We start from the raw sequence: 20,529 nt of genomic DNA on the forward strand, positions 1-20,529 counted from the left end.
CTGCTCCGTGTGCCCACTGGACTACAGCTGGAAACATATTCTTGGGTAAACAAAGCCTCTTGTTGCACTCAAAGAAACCATCTTTGAGAATAGCTCCTCTCCGTCCCCAGCTTTCTTTTTCTTCTGGACTTGTTGCTTCTTGGAGTTCCTTGAGGTAGCTTCTGTCCACAGGTAAAGTCTGTAAGGTGAATATTGGTTCCCACTCTCCGGTAACCTCTCCTTCCATTTCTGGTGATCCCATGGCCGCTCGTTTTGCCGCCAAATTTGCCAGATTATTGCCTTTGGCTTCTGAGGAGTTAAATTTCCCATGAGCTTTTACCTTCAGAATAGCCACTTGAATGGGTAGGAGTGCTTCCAGCAGTCGTCCAATGGCTACTCCATGTTTTAGGGATGTACCTGCCGCAGTCATAAATCCTCTTGCCTTCCATATGGGTCCAAAGTCATGGGCCACCCCAAAGGCGTATCTGGAGTCTGTGTAGATATTGGCCTTTTTTCCTTCCGCCACCTGGCATGCTGTTGTAAGTGCTTGAAGTTCAGCTCCCTGTGCAGATATTGCAGGCGATAGGGCTCTTGCCTGTAGGACTGTGTCTGAAGTAGTGACCGCAAATCCTGTATAATATTTGCCTCCTTCATCAGCATATCTGGAACCATCAACAAAGAAAGTGAAGTCTGGATCCTGCAGAGGTGTTTCACTCACTGTGGGGAGATGGAAGATTTCCATTTTTCATCACTTCAAGACAATTATGAGGCTCAGTGGCTCCATCATCCTCTCCACTTTCTGCATTACCTTCATTACCCCCCTCAGCAATTGGGAGGAGAGTGGCCGGATTCAGGGTTTGGCAACGTAGGAGAGTGACGTTATCAGGAAGTTGGAGGGAACACTGTAGTCTAAGATGCCTCGCTGTGGACAAATGTTTAGGTTGGAGCTTCTTGGACTTGGTTTAAAATGGCAGCAATGTCATGCAGCGCCAGAAGAAAAAGTTCATGTCCCAGTACGATATCAGAGGTCTTATCCAGCAGAGCTTGAGCAGCGAAAACTGCACGCAGACACGACGGTGCTCCTCTAGCCACTGGGTCTAAACGGCATGAGTAGTAGCCTACGGGTCGTAGGCGGTCGCCATGGGACTGGGCCAATACTCCTGTGGCATGGCCTTGGCGTTCAGACACGAACAGTTTGAAAGGTTTCTCGTAGTCTGGTAGACCTAGGGCTGGGGCTGAAGAAAGTAAGCGTTTTAGAGCCAAAAAGTTGGAGGCGGCCTCTTCGGACAGATGGAAGGGCTCAGACTTGAGAGCATCGTAGAGTGGTTGCATAAACCAAGAAGCATCAGGAATCCATGACCTACAGTAGGATATGAGGCCAAGAAAGGCATGGAGTGGCTTCTGGCCTAGCGGCAGTGGCAGATTTTGGATGGCCTTAACTCTTTCCTCCGTAAGATGCCTTGTTCCATGTGAGAGGCAGTGGCCCAAGAATACGACTGTTGTAGAGCACCATTGCAACTTCGGTTTAGAAGCCTTACAGCCTTGGTGTGCCAAATAACATAGTAAACTCTCCGAGGCTTCTTTAGCCGTGGGCAGGTCATCCGCACAGAGGAGAAGGTCATCCACATATTGAAGGACCACTGCCGAATGTTCCTTTTGCCACGTGTCCAGTATGGTGGTCATGGCCTTGGGAAACTGGCTCGGAGAATTGTGCGCCCCCTTGTGGCATAACTGCCAAGGTGTATTGCTGCCCCTCATGGATAAAAGCGAAGAAGTATCTGCAGGGAGGATACAAGGGAACACTGGAGAATGCATTTGCCAGGTCCACCACGGTGAAATACTTTGCTGTTGGAGATACCCCTGTGAGTAAAGTGTGGGGATTTGGAACGATAGGTGTCTCTAAGACAGTGGCTTCATTCACTGCTCGGAGGTCCTGTATCATCCTGTACTTCTCTGGTTCTCCTTTGGGTGTCTTCTTTTCTTATCGGGAACAAAAGTGTATTACATGGAGAGGTACAAGGTACGAGTGCACCATTTGCCACAAGGGACTTGACCTGCTTCGAAATGGCCTTGGATTGCGCTGGTTTCAGTGGGTACTGTGGTTTCCTGGGTAGGGGGGCTCCAGGCTTCAGTTCCACCATAATTGGGGGTACCTTTTTAAACGTCCAATATCTTCGGGTCCTGTGGACCATAGACAACTTGGGATTCTGCTCAGCACATCCGGTGTCACGTAGAATGTACCATTGACTTGTAAGATCGGACACACTGGGTAGAGGCGGCTCACTCGAGGCGTTGGCCTTCCAGTTGTCTAATTTGGTGTACCAATATGGCCGCCTCCAGGAAGTGTACTGGGCTGGGCAGGAAGGGACAAAGCAGGAGCAGCAAGATGGCTGCCATCAGGAAGTGTACTGGGCAGGGCAGGAAATGACAACATAGGTGTAGCAAGATGGCTGCTAGCAGGAAGTGTACTGGGCAGGGCTGGGGTTATGGGAATAAAGTAGGCGTTAGACAAAAGGGCAGGGCTGTCCCTCCCCTCCCCTCCTCCGCCCCACATTCCAACCATCCTTTATGCAACGCTTTTACAGTTTTGTACCAAACTTCTGTCACGTTCAGCAAACCTTTTTTTCACATAACATTCCTCTCTGTTCCTACAATGATTTATGCCAGTCCTGACCTTCAGCTTACAAACTTTCGCTATTTTAGATAACTTTTTAACTGCTTCACTTCCTTCACATTTCTTCACAATATGACATGCCAGTAATCCTATTCAATATTTAACACATTAATGGTACACATAAACAGCTTTTTTTTTTTGTTTTCCCTGTAGCAATACCTGTTCTGTCCACTACTCTTTGTGGATAACTTTGGCTACATTATACCAAACTTCTTACTGTCTTCAGCACATGTTTGTCAACTAAGACATCTTTCTTCTCTTTTTTTTTTTTTCTCATACCTCCTTATCTTTGATTCCACATACTTTTCCTCTTCTCTCTGTGCAACCAGGTCACGTGCTAACATTCCTTTCTAGGGGTCTTATCAGCGTCTGACCCATCTCCTCCTGTCTCTGGTCCTTCCTAACAAATCTAAGACACTTCACAGGCTGCTGTCCAGACTTTCCTTAACCCTTAACAAACCCCAACCTTCTGTTATGAATGGCAAACATTAGCTCACAGACACACATTTAGGACATAACATAGCAGTCTATCTTGGTGGGCTATGAGTACAGATCACTGAGTAAATCATCGTAACCCACACAAACAGTTACGGCACCCGCTGTCACACTACCGTGAGGCATATCCGACACCTCCTCTGTTGTGGTCAAAACACAAGGTTACCACACACCCAGAGAAATTATGTGTCAAAACCCTCAGTAGGTCCACTCCTCTTCCACCTCAAGACTGATACATAAAAACACACAACAGAGACCCAGGCAACAGATAAGCGCATGCAGGTATATTTAAATAAACTCTGGGCAAGCAAGGTTACCTGCCTTTAGTGACCTTTAGCAGCCGTACTAGGCACAGGTATGAATCAACAACAAAGACAGGATAAGCAATGGTAAGATAGCAAAATATATCTTACCATGCTGCAGAGGCGATCAATCTCCGTCCTGTCCAGTTTGACTGACAATGCCTTTTGAGGTCGGCTAGCTGCAGGTTCATTACCCAGAATTCCCGTGTTTCTCGGCACCAGTTGATTTAGTAGTGGACCTAATTGTCCAGTGCTTATCTGTTCCTGTCCTAATTTATGATGCTGGCCAGCTTTTGGAATGTGCGCACATGAAGAAACTCACACTGACACGTTTGGTCTGTGAAAACGTCTCTCTAATTTATTGAAATGAAACCGTGAGTTTATATATGAAAAATGATGCGAACATCACGTGATAACAGCATAAGCATTATATTAGTCTTTGATTGGTCACTTTACACGAAAACAATCTCCGTCATGGTATAGGTGTGATCTTCTTCAGTCTTATCTTAAAAAGAGAAAAACATTCTTTTGTCTTCCAAATCACGCGATGGGAGGGGGTCTGTTCCTGTGAGCAAATATTTCTTAAGCAAGGATTTCTTAAAGTACCACAAAGCCCAGCAGGCAGAAAATATTCACACAACATATATATTCATGCTAAACATTTATAAATATGTGGAAAGAAATAGTATTAAAGTATAAAAGTAAATATGTAAAAAGATGTGTATAAAAAAGTGTGTGTATATATATATATATATATATATATATATATATATATATATATATATATATATATATATATATATATATATATTCAATAGGAAACGAAATAGACATTTTACCAAATCCATCACAGCATTTACTAATTTACCTAAATACTTCTTGCCTGGCTGCCATGCTGCATACCTGTTTCAGGTCTTCTGTGTAAACACAGGGGGTTAGACAAAAAATTGTAATCACTACATGATTTGCAGGTGTAAAAGTGATGACATGTTTTGCTTTGAAAGCTGAAGTGATATAACACTTTTTTTTGCTTTTGTGTGATGAGACACCTAGTTAACAGGTGGGAAGCCTCACTTTTGCCATTCATTGCGTGCGCTGCTAGTAATGCAGAGTCATATCAGAGCTTGTTGAGCTTCAAAGAGGGCAGGCTGTTGGTGCCCGATTTGCTGGTGTCTCTTTGACTGAATTTGCCAATGTCACGAGGGAAAGTATCAAAGGTTATGACGACATATACAGTATCCAGGAAAACGTCATCTGATAAGCAACATGGTCAACTGACCGAAAGATCCAAAAGGATATTGTGCAGGATTGTGACCAGGAGTAAGAAAACAACTGTTTCAAAAGTGACTGCAGAGATCAATCCCAGTCTTCACAGGACTAAGATTGAGCTCTACCGTCACTTTTGAAATATGTCGACCACACTAATGCTTATCAGACGATGTTTTCCCAGAAACTGTATATTCTGTCATAACCTTTGATACTGTACCTCGCAACACAGCTGGTCCCTTTGTGGCTGAAGTTGCCAATTTATCTGCTAAGCGGCACCAACAATTTGCCTTCTTGTAAGCTCTGACATGACTCCGTATTTCAAGCAGTGCACGCAGTGAATGACAAAAGTGTGGCTTCCCACCTGTTAGCTAGGTGTCTCATTACACAGCGAAAGCAAAAGAATGTAACATCACTTCTGTTTTCAATGTGAAACATGTCACTTTCACACCTGCAAATCATGTAGTGTTACTATTTTTTTTGTCTAACCCCTGTGCATATAAACCAGAATAGCCAGGCAGATTGCATTATCAGCAGCTGTGTGCACAGTGAATTACAAAAACAAACTATATGAACTATATGACATCGCAGAAGGCAACATGAGTAGAAAAAAATGTATCTTTTGGTTTCCTGTCTCCCAGGTGGGAGTACAAGTCTGGCTAGTTTAGAATATGAACACACTGTCCCAGATAAGTATACATAAGTGTATTTGGAAAAGATGGCAGAATGGGTGATAGTATAGTGGAAAAAAAAGTAAATAGCACTTGTACAGTCATGGCCACAAATATTGGCATCCCTGCATTTCTGTCAGATAATGCACCACTTCGCCCAGAAAATTATTGCAATTACAAATGTTTAGGCATTCTCACGTTTATTTCTTTTGTTTGTATTGGTATGACACAAAAAAGTGGAGAAACAAAAAGCCAAATCTGACACATTCCACGCAAAACCCCAAAAATGGACTGGATAAAATTATTGGCACCCTAAATTTAATATTTGGTAGCACACCCCTTGGAAAAAATAACTGAATCAGTCGCTTCCTGTAACCATCAGTAAATTTCTTACACCTCTCTACTGGAATTTTGGAGCTCTCTTCTTTCGCCAACTGCTCCAAGTTTCTCAGATTGGAAGAGTTCCTTTTCCCAACTGCAGTTTTGAGATCTCTCCACAGGTGCTCTATGGGATTTAGATTTGGGATCATTGCTGGCCAGTTCAGTACTCTCCAGCACTTTGATTACACCATTTCTGGATGCTTTTTGACATGTGCTTTGGGTCATTGCCCTGCTGTAAGACCCATGACCTCTGGTGGAGACCCAACTTTCTGACACTGGGCCCTACATTGCACCCCAGAATTCTATGTAGTCTTCAGATTTCATAATGCCATGCACACAGTCAAGACATCCAGTGCCTGAAGCAGCAAAGCAACCCCAAAACATCAGTGAAACTCCACCATGTTTGACTGTAGGGACTGTATTCTTTTCTTTAAAGGCCTCATTTCTTTTTATGAAAACAGTAAAATGACGGGCTTTACTAAAAAGTTGGAAATAGCAAAAAGCAGGGTACTGAAGTTATTACCAAGCGAAAAACACCTTTATTAAAAGCAGCACACTTACACGTCAGAAATCACCAATCCACCAGTGGATAATGACACAGCAGGTTGAAACACCAGTTCCGATCTGCTGACAGTACACAGAGGCAATAAATGGCCGCCAAAGATGCAGCAGCAGGGGCTTTAATGGGCCAGCAGATAGTTTGGATAAGAAGAGCTGGTGGTGTCTCCAGCCACACTTTGAGGATGTCAGAATTTTTAGGTGATATCAAGCGGGGCAAGCATAATGCGTTTCAAGGGTCTCGGCCCTCTTTTTCAAATGCATGCATCAATGCAAATGACATTTGATAAAGAGGGCTGAGATGCTTGAAACATGTTGTGCTTGCCCCGCCTGACGACATGTAAGGACATCCTGACAGTGCAGCTGGAGATGCCACCAGCTCTCTTTTTATCCACACTATCTGCTGGCCCATTGTACCCCCTGTTGCTGCATATTTGGCGGCCATTTATTGCCTTTGTGTACCGTCAGCAGATCGGATCTGGTGTTTCAACCTGCTGTGTAATTATCCACTGGTGGATTAATGTGGTGGATTGGTGAATTCTGACATGTAAGTGTGCTGCTTTAAATAAAGGTGTTTTTTGCTTGGTATTAACCTCAACGCCCTGCTTTTTGCTATTTCCTCCTTTTATGAGGTGATCCTGCCCAGATCTCACGGGAGCTGCAGAGGTGAACCACATTTCATTCATCCACCCTTCACTCTTCCACCCTTCACTCTTCCACCCTTCACTCTTCCACCCTTCACTCTTCCATCATCCTTCCCACTTCCACTCCTATACCATTCAGCTACTATTGCAGTAATTGCTGCTATATGACAAACTATTTATGTGTCTATCCATGGACTAATTGTTGTTACACAGTACAGAGGAGCGCTGGATGCTCTGTGTATTTTTTACACGTTTCTTTTGTTTTTACCAAAAAGCTGTAATTTTGTTTCGTCTGTCCACAGCACATTCTCCCAAAAGGATTTTGGCTTCCTCAGGTAAGTTTTGGCAAACTCCAATCTGGCTTTTTTTATGTTTCTGTGTCAGCAGTGGGGTCCTCCTGGGTATCCCACCACAGCGTCCCTTTTCATTCAGATGGCATCGTATAGTGCGAGCTGACACAGTTGTACCCTGTGCCTGAAGGTCAGCTTGAATTTGTCTGGAAGTTGATCAAGGTTCTTTATTAACTATTCAAACAATCCTTCATTGCAATCCTTTGTCCGCGTCCAGGGAGATTAGCTACAGTGCCATGGGCTGTAAACTTCTGGACAATGTTGCGCACAGTGGGCACAGGAAGATTAAGATCTCTGGAGATGGACTTGTAACCTTGAGATTATCCGTGCTTTTCCACAACTTTTGTTCTTAAATCCTCAGACAATTCTTTGCTGCTCTTTCTCTTCTCCATGTTCCATGTGGCACACAAACACACAACAGAAAGGTTGAGTAAATTGTTCAGCATTTTACCTGTTGCCAGTACGATTTCTATATTCTCAGCACTTGTTAATTGATACAGGTGAGTTTATATACAAATTACAGGAGCATCACAAATTTAGAATGCAATTATTTCTTACTATTTTGAGAAGGTGCCAATAATTTTGTCCAGTCCATTTTTGGGGTTTTGCGTGGAATGTGTCAGATTTGAAAGAGGAAGAAGTTAAAATGATCCTACAATTCTTCCAAGGCATAGTGGTGACAGGATATACCAGGGCACGGAGTGGCATGGGTCCCTTGTAGGAGATCCTGGCCGGAAGAACCTTGCAGCAGGTGCTGAACAAGTGCTGAACAGCAGGAGGACTGATAAGCTGGCCGATGTGAAGACATAGCAGCAGGTGCAGAAATGCAGGCAGCAAGCAGGCAGATGTAGGATGCTCTGACAGATGCTGAGGCACCGCAGCAGTGATTTTTAAGGAGCGAGAATCAGGCTTCCCTGTTGGTGGAGTTATAGGCTACTAAGCAAGTAGCCTTCTGGTGAGTGCATGGTGGTGGAGGACCCTGCACAGGAGAGTAGTTTCGGGATCACACACAGTTTGGAATTGTTGCACGGGAGAGAATTTATAAGACTGTCACTTTTGAAAGATTTTGTTATATTTTTGCAGTTGGCACTTTTAAGAGCATGGTTTATGTATTAACACCGATGTAATGTTATTAGAAGGATTGTGTGGCATCACTACACTGGGTACTTTAAATAAGCACCTTTTATGTATTGATCTACTATATTTTATATATTTATAGACTTTGGTCATCACATATTTACGTGTTTAATTTTGATATGTTTTATGTGTTGCACTATTTTGATACATATTTATTTTGGGGTTGTCACTTCCCTCTTAGTGCAAGCAGCTCCAACTCCTTAGCGCTCACCATTTACGCCTGACCTTTGTAGATTTGGCTTTTTGTTTCTTGACTTTTTTGTGTCATACCAATACAAACAAAAGCAATACACATGCGAATGCCTAAACGTGTAATTGCAACTTTTTTTGGACGCAGTGGTATATTATCTGACAGAAATGCAGAGGTGCCAATATTTGTGACCATGATGGTACAACATTATGTGCCTATTTTGTAAAAATATATACAGTATATATATATATACATTGAATTCTGTTGGAAATACTGGTTAATCCTGTCAGTTACATCTTCTTTTTATTAGCAGTGGCAGCAACCTGCAGTCTCAACACCTTCTGTAGCATTGCCACTGCTTGTGTGCATGCTCCAGACAAAGTAAAATAAATAATAAAAAAAAAATAAGCAGTGTCTACAGCTTACTCTGCTCCTGTCTCCCAGCTGTTTATTGCACCAGCAGCACTGGCTGATGGGACAGATATTAGCCTTGATTGACAGCACTTGATGGTAGGGTGGATGGTGTTTACACTATGCACTCCCTAGTGATGCGTTGCTGGGTCCTGCCCACCGCCATCAGCTAAGCCACCACCACTCGCCAATTAGCAAACAGAACCAAGAAGAACACATTGTCATAAGAAAAGCAGGAAATAAAGGTATTTGCGAGCATTTTTTTAAACAAATTCTTTTTTAAGATGAAATTACCTACTTATGAGTGCAAACCATCATTAGGGTTTACGACCACATTAAAATGTGATATTCTGATGGTTGAGTATGAAGAAGTAGACTGTATTTTGCTAGGTCAGTGATTCTCAACTGAGTGCCCTTTGGGTTCTCCCAGGGTGTCATGAGCACAGGGCCCAGTGTAGCCTTGATCAGCACTATCAGTTACCATGGTGTGTGTGGGCTGGCCGGCCATCAACACCACAACAGCTAGTGATGCTCTAGGGCCAAAACATACAACATCGTTTGTTGCTGGTGATGGTGGCTGGCTCACCTATACTATGGCAATGCATGCCTCCTTCAGACCTCCTCCACCTCCTGCCCTTTTCCACTCTTCTGGAGCCAAACGTAGGACCCTGGTGTGAAAAGGGGACTATGTGATGAGGTGGTCTGTATGACTGGAGGGAATCTGTGGTGGGGGGACTCCGTTGTGTGCATTATCCCAGGCTCAGGTTTCCCATTGATAAGTAACATTTACGGTTTTTTTACGGTTTTTGTTTTCTACATTTTGGACTGCGGTACCTGGATATTTTGCTTACTTTAAAAGGGTGCCACAACTGAAAAAAGGTTTAACACTGTGTTAGGCTACCTTTTGCCTTTTGGGGACCTGTGGTGAGATTGTGCCTGTTTATTGAGACACAAACTTTAAAGGAAGCCTGTGCTGAGAGAAATATGGAAGCTTGCATATGTCGAGCTGCATCTGAAAATGCTAAATGAGGGGCTGTTATGCTGATCATTTGGTTTCAATACTTCAATTCACTGACCAGGACAAACATGCAGATCAGGAGTTCACTGGCTGTGTACATATTCCAGGTTAGCAACTCAAAGTGTAGAGCATAGCAGCACAGCAAGTAGCTTTTTAATAAAATAAAGTCTGAACCATGTACTTTGATGTATTTCTTTGCAGAAGAGGTCAGTGAAGAGGAGATGACTGATGATGATGAAAGGGAGAATGGAAATCATGTACCTCTTGGTAAGAAAATATGTCTTGCAATAAGTGACTGGTTGTTTGCACGTTTCCAGCCTTGGGTCATTTAAATTTCTTAAGACCGCAAAGAATTTCCCTTTATACCCACTTTTCCATCTATTTCTCTGTGAAGACTGGAAGCATCCTGATAAGTTATCTCCGGCCCCAAGTGCTTATCCATTCCCACTGTAGCTCCACCCATGTCTTAACTTAAGAAGGCATTTACTATTCCAGTAGAAAATGTGCTTGGCTTAACCACTTGCCTCCGGGGGAAATTTTTTAATTTTTCACATACATGTTAAGTATGGCCAAAGCTTTTTTTGGTTCTACTTCTCCTATGGATCACAGGAGTGCAGTTTATTGTGCACTCCTGTAAACCATTTTTTAGCCAGCTGTCTGCTGACATCACTCAATCAATTCAGGCTTTGGATTGGCCTGGACTGGCACCTTTCTCAGCCTTTTTAAGAACCTGAGCAAGCTGCTTCCATCCTCTCCACAGCCTGTTATTCCAGTGAGCGCTGTAGGAGCAGAGAGCCAGTGACTGAAAAGGGACCCCAAGGAAAGGATAAGTTGAGTGCAAAAATGCTATTTTCTTAGATTAAAAGAAACCGGCCAAGCCTATGCCTAACTTACAATGCTGTCCAGATAACCAGCCTGAATTATTCTTATATTCCTGTGGGGTATTCCTTATGGTGTATACAGTACAAAAAGTGTTAAGAACCCTCCTGTGGGCTTTCCATAGTACATATTAATGCCTTGCTAGTCATAATAAAAATGTGGACAAGTGTTTACTTTGTGCCACAACCATTCCAAGGATGAGGTGGAAGCTATCTCTTGAAGAGTATTGAAGTCCCAGTGAGTGGTCAAACCTGGTTCAATGCTATCCAAATAGAGAAAGCTGTTTTAAGATTTTGTTCTTTAAATTGCAATTGCTTCTTGCTAGTGTCCTACATAAATTGTTTTTTTTTCCATCTACTGCAGTACCAGAGTCTAGGTTTGACCATGACTCTGCTGGGAGTGAAGAGGATGAGGAGGAAGATGATGTCAAGGATGCAAGTCCTCATTCCAATGCCCACACAGATGGTGACTATGTCCCTGATTCTCCTGTTATGTCACCTGTGGAGCTGAAGCAAGAGCTGCCTAAATATCTTCCAGCATTACAGGTACTTGGCACAATGGCTCTGAATGAAATGAAACCGTGTTGCTGATGCTGCTGTTGTGTGGTGATGTTAAATGCCTCTGCTTTCATTTCATTTGTAGGGCTGCCGCAGTGTAGAGGAATTCCAGTGCTTAAATCGTATTGAAGAGGGGACTTATGGTGTTGTGTACAGGGCAAAGGACAAGAAAACCGGTGTGTGAATGCTGTAATATCCACATATTATATTGTTTAAATTTTCCCTTTTGCACATTGCAGCCATTGTGTTGTGTCTATGATAGTCAGATGGAGGAATTACTTAGTATTCACCTAAAACTGATACAATATTTTATTATTGAAAGGACACTGGTGGTGTGATTCATCTGCTGGCTACTTAAGGAAAAGCTTTAGTTTGTGTTCAGCAAGTACACTTTTGATTCATGTCAAAATTTAATTGAAAGTTATTTTTCCATTTCAATGTTTTTTTTTATTATCATGCAAGACGAACAAGGGTAGGCACATAGTTCACCCACGCCGGGGTTAAACAATGCTGAGGTATAACATAAGGAATAACAAAAAAAAAAGAGTAAAGACAATTGCCGTAGCGACAGATGTCAATAGGAGTCCCAAGTTAACCCCTCGAGCAGTAGATCACATCCTCCGGGACCCAGAATGGTTTCCTCGGTCAAGGCCACCCGGAGAAGGGTCAGCTCCAAGGGTTTATGCCCCTTCACATGTAACAGTAATAGAACCAAAAGGAGACTGGAAAGAAAGGAAAGTCGAAACAGGAAGAAGTAAAGGGAGAGGAGAAAGCATTTCAGACTTGGAGGCCTCGACGGCAGCAATCATATGTGGCCCGAGCAGGCCATTTGAAATGAGGGATATTCATAATCTAGGATTATTGCTCTCGATCTGACGTTTGCAAAGATATCTTCGTGATTGCGAAGATATCTGGTGTGAACACCATTTACATACCAACGTGTGTGTTCACATTTGCTTGTGAGCACTGTGGGACGGAGAAGCTTTTTTAAAGTTTTTTACTTTTGCATTACCTCTTACATTTTTTGTAAATATTCCCTGTGATAGCAGTAAAGCATGACATGTCCTCATTAGGCCTCTTGCACATGGTACTAATGTTTGAGCATCAGCATTTCTGGAGGCAATTTCAGGCATTTGTTTTGCCGTATTTGTGCACACAATATATTGCAAACTCCTTGCATATTTATGCTCTGTTTATGCACATATGCAGCACATGTTTATGCAGCTGTGTGTACAGGCACGTTGTAAACAATGGGCTGCATTTTAGATCAGTGAAAAAAACCCCGCTGTACTGAGCTTTTTCAAGCTGCAGTATGCAAGAAGCCTTACTGAGACATATGTACTCTATTACACCCTAGATCTCTCATCTGCCCTTAAAAGCATCTGATCAAACCAAGATCAGTTTAAACAGATGCTTTCCCAATTCAAAAATAGATTGTTTACGTTCTGCCCAAACCGCAAGTGACAAAACACTTGATGTTTCTGGTCTCAGACCGTAGAGATGATTGCGGACATTCCAATCCCTGATCAGCTCTATGATCAGCTGGCAGAACCATGACCCTGATATAACCACTTAAACAGCCCCGACGTACCCGTATGTCATTTGGCGGCAAGTGGTTAATGTGGCTTTTTTGTATGTACCTGCTTGTTCCATATTGCCAAATACTTACTTTTGAGATTGGTCGACTTCTCTGTCGACACAGCACACCTGGCTCCCATAGGGCCTGTATTGATGGTCATGTCAGGAGAAGTATCTTTGGCCATACTTCTCCTTTGAAGTCTTTGCAACGACTTTAAGTGCTTGTTTTTGTCTAAGGCACTATTACAAAGTGTCTTTGCTTGCCTGATCCCAGGAGTGCACTCTTTAGGTGAATTAATCCTTTAAGCATTAGAGAAACTGTGCTCACAGCCTTATGTTTTCAAAATAATCATTTGTTCAGAGTGTCTTTTACGAGCATTTGATTATGTGTAGGTCCATATTGTAATGTCGATTGAATTCATTACTGCACTCTAAAAATCTAAAAGCCTTTGTACCGGTTGCTCTTTTTTCTTTTGAAAAAGTGGAAGTTTTTCACGTGTGTGCCACTTTGATCCATCAATTGTGGCAGGTTCTGACAGTTAAGTGTTGTGGTCAAGGATAAGTAGATTTCTTAACATCTTTCATTCTCAGTGAGATGTACCCCTATCTGTGGACTGATGTTGTAAATGACAGTAGTGATAAATGTTATGCCTCCGTTTTGTAGATGAAATTGTGGCTCTCAAGAGATTGAAAATGGAAAAAGAGAAAGAGGGGTTCCCGATAACATCACTCCGTGAAATCAACACTATATTAAAAGCCCAGCACGAGAACATTGTTCGAGTCAGGGTAAGCATTTTATATTTCAATGGTTTTTATTAATTTGAATTTTAAAACAGTATAAAACAGAGGCAGCAAAACACGCCCACGCAGGGGCTATCAATTGCACCAATAAAAAAAAAAAAGCATAATAGAGAAAACAGTGCTCTAATTCCAACAAGGCAAAAGGTATGCCCACGCAGGGGCTAGCAATGGCACATAAGTTACAATAACATTAACGTAACTCTGACCATCACAACTAAAGACAGCTGTCCACTGTCACACCAAAAACAAACAGAAAAAGAGAGAAGAAAAGAGAAAAAAAAAACAAAACAAAGAGCAGGGGTCCAAGAGCGCCGATAACGAACGCCAATGCCAAACGCCATTACCTCCCCATACTAGCTGGGGGGAGCGTGGGAAAGGCATATTGTAGTCATGGCTCCCATATTTTCAAAAATTTACGTTGTGAGTCGTTGCAGATACTCGCCATCTGTTCGTTGAGCATCATAGTGGCCATCCCGCACCCCCTGAAAAAGGACAAACGGACTCTTCCAGGCCTGAGCAATTGTTCTAGTGGCCGATAAAAACAAATAGGAAACCAACTTCTGCTGACGAGCTAAGAGGCCCGGTATGGGGCAATGAAGCAAAGCATACCGAGCATCCCGTCGTATGGAGAGATGGAACAAATTGAAAAGGAGGCCAAACACACGAGACCAAAAACGAACCAGCCTCGGGCATGACCACCAGATAAGCAATACATCGCCACGATGGCCACAACCCCGAAAACATCGATCACTACAGGCAGGGTTAGCCTGGGCCAAACGAGCCGGAACCCAATACCAACGAAACAATACCTTATAGGCTGCTTCCAGCGTGGTCGTTTTGAATGAGCATTTAGCTATGAGTGACCAGGCCTTATTCCAGTCCTCCGGATCCACAGCCACTCCCAGTTCGCGCTCCCACTGAACAACATATGAAAGAGAAGTATGCGACGAGCGTCTGTTCAGAGCTGCATAAAGAAGCGAGATAAGGCCCGGGGCACCCGGACGCTACTGGCAAAGCTGTTCAAAAGCAGATTTCTGGTATGGGAAAGCAGAAGTGCCCCGCAGCGAGAGCAGTCAGTGCCGCAATTGAAGGTATCGAAAAAATTCCACTGTGGGAACATCCCGGGACTCCGGGAAGGACCGAAAAATCAAAATGTATCGCACCTGCGAGAAACCATTAGCCACCCACCAAGAAAACGCCCTCGGGTGATCTAAACCCGGTGGGAAAAGAGGGTTGTTAATAATTGGGAGCAAAGGCAGGAAGGGCGACATCAGGCCACTGGAGTAACGTACCGAGTCCCAGACTTGTAAGCCATGGAGCAACATTGGATTCAACGCCATAGGGCGCAGGGCAGGGGGAAGCCATAGAAGCGTCGATGGTGCGATAGGGGCACAATTAGGTAGTTCCAGCAGGACCCAGAGAGGAACGTTGGAGGAAGCGTGCAACATAGACAGTGGGGCAATCTGGCTTGCCCGATAATACTTAGTTACATCAGGCACCCCAAGACCCCCCTGGATTCTATGAGCAAAGAGCGTATTTCTAGAGACTCTGGGGTGCTTATTGGCCCAGAAAAACGCATAAACTTCGCCTGAAGCAGCCGAAGAAAATGAGGGGGAACCCGCACTGGGAGGGTGCAAAAATAATATAACAATTTCGGCAGGATGGTCATTTTCACTGAATGAACCCGTCCTATCCAAGACAGGTGCGGAAATTGCCAGGAATGCATAAGAGAAGATAGAGAGCTAAGCAATGGATAATAATTTGCAGCAAAGAGGGAGTCATAGGTGGGGGTCAAGCGAATGCCCAAGTATTCAAGAGAAGAGGAAGCCCACCTGTAAGGGAAGTGGGATTGTAGGCGCAAAACCAAATCTGAAGCCAAAGTAATATTGAGAGCGACAGTCTTATCCAAGTTAATACGGAGACCCGAAATCAAGGAGAAGCGCTCAAGAACCCGTTGCAAATTAGGAAGCGTCGTCAGAGGATTAGTAAGGGTCAAGAGAGCATCGTCCGCAAAGAGGTTCAGCTTAAACTCCTGTCCCGCGTATGGAACCCCCAATACGTTGCAATCGGTCTGGAGCGTTAAAGCCAGCGGCTCAAGCGCCAGGACAAAGAGCGCCGGGGACAGTGGGCAGCCCTGTCTCGTCCCTCGCCCAATAGGAAAGGGATCCGAAAAATACCCAGCGTATTTAACGGAGGCCGAAGGAGAAGAATACAAGGCTTTAATCCAAGAAAGAATAGAATCCCCAAAACCCCAATGAGACCGCACAAACCGCAGATGTTCCCAGGATAGAGAAAGGCTTTATATATGTCTAAGAACAGTAAGAATCCTGGGATTTTCCGCTGTTGCAGAAAATGTATAAGATGGACCACCTTACCAATGTTATCACCCGCCTGCCTCCCAGGGACGAACCCTACTTGGTCCCTGTGGACCAGGCTACGCAAATATTTATTGATGCGAAAACTAAGGATCTTGCACAATATCTTCAGGTCTTCATTAAGAAGAGAAATGGGCCGGAAGGCTTGCGGTTCCTGTACATCATCAGTCGTCTTAGGAATCATGGAGATATGCTCTCTAAGTGCGTCTGGAGAGGGCAGGGAGCCCTGTCGTAACTCATTGAAATAGCCAAAAAGGACGCCAACAGGGCCGAGAATTTCTTATAATAGAGACCGGAGAAGCCGTCGGGACGGGGGGGCGCGGTGGAACGTAAAGATTTGGTAGCTTGGAGCACTTCCGGTACAGTGACACCGGCGTTGAGAGCCACCTGTGCTGCCTCGGATAATCCAGGAAGATGGATATCTTGAAAGAATGCCTGGGCCACAGGGAAGGGATCTGGGTTAGTGTAGAGGCGCGAAAGGAAGTCCGAGAATCGGGAAACAATCTGCTGGGGATTAGAAGTACAGCCACCTGTGGGAAGCCGCAGTCGGATCGTTTATGGGGTTTCCCCACAGAATTGAGTTTCCTCGCTAGCATTGGACCTGGCTTATTAGCACAGGAATAAAATTTGTGTTTGGTCCAACGCAGGGCCCTTTCCGCCTCCGAAGAGGCAAGTAGGTCCAACTCTGTCGCCAGAGCGTCCCGAGCGCGTTTATGGGCCGCGGATGGAGATGACTTCCAACGCGCATCCACAGAGGCCAGGAGAGAATGAAGCTCCAAAAGTCGGTGCTCCTGCTTCCGGACCTCCGCCAGCTGTATAACATGACCCCGCACAGTGGCCTTATGCGCCTCCCATATGGGCACTGCCCAAGAGACCGATCCCGAGTTTTCTGTGAAGTATGTTCGTAAAAAAAATTCTATTTGTTGGCAGGTAGTCTGAGTGGTCAATAAAGAGTCATTGATGCGCCAATGAAAAGGGCGCCGTTCTGACCCAGAGAGGGTAAGGAGGAGTACAAAGGGATCATGGTCCGACCAGGGTGAGGAGGGAATAGTTATCCGCTGGACCAAGGGAAGCTGCTGAACCTGCATGAATATATGGTCAATTCTACAAAAACTGTCATGAGGATTGGAATAGAATGTAAAGTCGCGTTCAGTTGGGTGAAGTTCCCTCCAGACGTCAGCTAGCCCCACCGTCCGCAAGAGAGAGCGCATATGTTCCTCCAGCACCAAGTCATGAGAGGGGGTTGCCCCCCGTGCGTAGCGCCTATCCAATGTGGAATCCAAAGTAACATTTGAGTCCCCCAAAACAAGAAGAAGACCCTTAGAGTGTCGGGAAACAATGGTGCAAAGATGCGAAAAGAATTTATGCTGAAAACGCCAGTGAGTGGATGTGGGGCCCAAAGGAGAGGTCAGAGTCTAGGATTACACCTAGCACCCTGGCATGAGGGGAAGGACCAATGGTAGTTGATCTTGATGGTAAAGTCGTGAGTGGGGGATCGGGGAGGAAGAAATATTACAAGCTCAGTTTTTGAAAGATTGAGTTTAAGGTAGTGATGTGACATCCATGCTGATATGTTGCTTAGTAGATTTGTGATACGTGAGGAGATTGAGGGGGTGAGCTGGGGAGTGGAGAGATAGATCTGGGTGTCATCAGCATGGAGGTGGTATTGGAAGCCATGGCAGGTTATCAGTTGGCCCAGGGAGGAGGTATAGAGAGAGAAAAGGAGGGGCCCAAGATCAGAACCTTGGGGTACCCCAACAGAAAGAGGAAGCGGAGGAGGAGGAGTTGTGACACTGAAAGTGCGCTGAGAAAGGTAAGAGGAGAACCAGGAGAGAGCAGAGTCACGGAGGCCGATGCAGTGGAGTTTACTGAGGAGGAGCGGGGTGGTCGACTGTCAAAGGCAGAGGAAAGGTCAAGGAGTATGAGTATGGAGTGATGGCCGTTGGTTTTAGCAGTTAGTAGGTCATTGGTGAGTTTTAGTAGGGCAGTTTCTGTGGAATGATGTGGACGGAAGCCAGACTGTCTGGGATCAAGAAGGTTGTCGTCTGTGAGGTAGCAGTTCATACGGTTGTGAACAAGGTGCTCCTGATGGTTGGAGGCAAATGGGAGCAGGGATTTGTAGAGGGTAAAGTTTTTCAGGGATTTATTTTGACGCCATGCTCGCTCAAGAGTGCGGCTGCGTCTCTTGAGACTTCTGGTGTCTTCTGTTTGCCAGGGTTGTGACAGGCGAGGCAGAAAGAGAAGCAAGAGCGTCCAGGGAGGATGATAGTTGTTGTAGGCAGATGTGGCCAGCTCTGGGCAGGACAGGTGTGCAATTTCATCATAGAGGCGCACAGTAGCGGAGTAGAGAAGGTCAGGGCTGAGGTGATGGAGGTTTCTACAGGTAACGGTTTGCTGGTTGATGGCATGGGAGGTAGGAGGCAGGGAGAGTGTGAAGCTGATAAAGTTGTGATCAGAGAGAGGAAAAGGGGTGTTAGAGAGGTTACAGGGAGTGCATAGGTGGGTAAATACAAGGTCAAGGGTGTTGCCATTGCAGTGGGTGGTGGATTGTGACCATTGTGTTAGGTTAAAAGAGGAAGTTAAGTTGAGTAGTTGAGAGGTGGCAGAGGTGTGAACATTGACTGGGATGTTAAAGTCACTGAGGATGATGGCAGGCACCTCCAGAGGAGAGAAAGTATGGTAGCCATGCTGAAAAGTCATCGAGAAAGCTTGAAACTGGGCCCGGGGGCCAGTAGATGACAGCGATACTCAAACAGGAGAAAAGAGACTAATACAATGCACTTCAAAAGAGCGGAGAGACGGAGGGGCAGGAAGAACCTGGAACGTGCTTTGTGGGGAAAGAAGAAGTCAGACTCCGCCCCCTTTTCGTCCGCTGGGTATGGGCGAGTGAGTCCAGAGGAGGCCACCATGGTAGAGTGCAACTGAGGAGACAGAGTCGGAATCCTGGAGCCAGGTTTCAGTAATAGCAAGAAGGTTGAGGGAGTGGGAGAGGAAGAGGTCATTGATAGTAGAGAGTTTGTTAGAGGCTGAGCGGGCATTCCAGAGGGCACCTAGGAGGGAGGGGTTGGTGCGTGGAAGCAGGAAATATCAGTTTGTTTTGGATTTCTCTTCTGTTTATTTACTTTCCATTTCGTTAATTGATAATAATATGCTATTAACACTTCTATTTCTGAAAACATTCTTAATTTGCAGCATTTTTTAACAACTGACGATAACTTTTGCACAGTGGGGTGTTTGTGCAAAATATGTGAAAGAGAGCAGCACGCAAGTTGTCTGATAAGGAATTATTGGTCTGATTTTGGCAGTTCAGTGTTTACAATAGACCACAAAAAGATCTCTGTAAGCTACAGTTAAATAGAGACAGCAATGAAAGGTGCTTAAAGCTGCTGTCTGGATAAGAAATAAAAAAAAAAAAATGCCGTATATACAAAAGGAAAATTACCTGACCAAAAAAAGTCATGTTTACATTTTTAATTTGGACTTGACCTCCGGAAAGTTTTACTCCCTTTATGACCATGGCATTTTTTTTTGCAATTCAGTATTGCGCTACTTTAACCTGCAATTGAGCAGTCATGCAACACTGTAGCCTAATTACATTATAATTTTTTTCGCACAAATAGAGCTTTCTCTTTGTGGTATTTAATCACTATTGGGTTTCATTTTTTTGCTATATAAATGAACAATACTGAAAATCTTGCAAATAATCTTTCTTCAGAAATTTAAGCCAAAATGCACTCTTCTGCATTTCTTTGGTAAAAATAACCCAAATCTTTATAAATCATTTAGTCTGTGTGAAAGTTAGAGTCTACAAACTATGGTGTATACTGTATATTTGCAATTTGATCAGTTCTGATGTACTGACGCCTCATTTCTTGAGGCCCTAAACTGCCAGGACATTTCAAATTCCTCCCAAATGACCCTTATTTGGAAAGTAGACAGTCCAAGGTATTTAGTAAGAGGCATGGCGAGTTTTATGAAATTTAAAAAGAAATTTAAATAAAATTAGGTTTTGTTTTTACATACTTTCACCAGTGCAGTACAGCGTCATTGTATGACTGGTGCAACGATGATCAGGGATACTGACTGAGTGTATCTTATAAAACAATAATAATAAAAATTAAATAATTTTTTAATTAAATTTTTTTAACTTTTTTTTTTGCATACTTTCATAAGTGAGTACACCCCTCACATTTTTGTAAATATTCTATCTTTTCATGTGACAACACTGAAGAAATGACACTTTGCTGCAATATAAAGTAGTGA

General features: G+C 44.0%; 1 protein-coding gene across 17 annotated transcripts in view; it reads left to right on the plus strand.

The window, feature by feature from the left end:
• The window catches only part of LOC149463075 (cyclin-dependent kinase 11B), a 74,062-nt gene that overhangs the window by 32,959 nt on the left and 20,574 nt on the right, over window positions 1-20,529 (plus strand). For 13 of the 17 annotated variants that reach the window (XM_089675965.1, XM_089675969.1, XM_089675963.1 and 10 more), the window contains 5 exons: window positions 7,273-7,305; window positions 10,278-10,343; window positions 11,319-11,500; window positions 11,598-11,688; window positions 13,755-13,876. In XM_089675965.1, the coding sequence (XP_089532091.1) occupies window positions 7,273-7,305; window positions 10,278-10,343; window positions 11,319-11,500; window positions 11,598-11,688; window positions 13,755-13,876 (494 nt within the window). The remainder of the gene's footprint in view (window positions 1-7,272; window positions 7,306-10,277; window positions 10,344-11,318; window positions 11,501-11,597; window positions 11,689-13,754; window positions 13,877-20,529) is intronic. The other 4 variants (XM_089675966.1, XM_089675976.1, XM_089675975.1 and 1 more) reach the window with 1 other exon arrangement.

The sequence above is a fragment of the Staurois parvus genome, unplaced genomic scaffold (genome assembly GCF_062004578.1).
Source record: "Staurois parvus isolate SC_StPar_1 unplaced genomic scaffold, SC_StPar_1.0 ptg000160l, whole genome shotgun sequence".
In the NCBI taxonomy this organism is placed as follows: Eukaryota; Metazoa; Chordata; class Amphibia; order Anura; family Ranidae; genus Staurois; species Staurois parvus.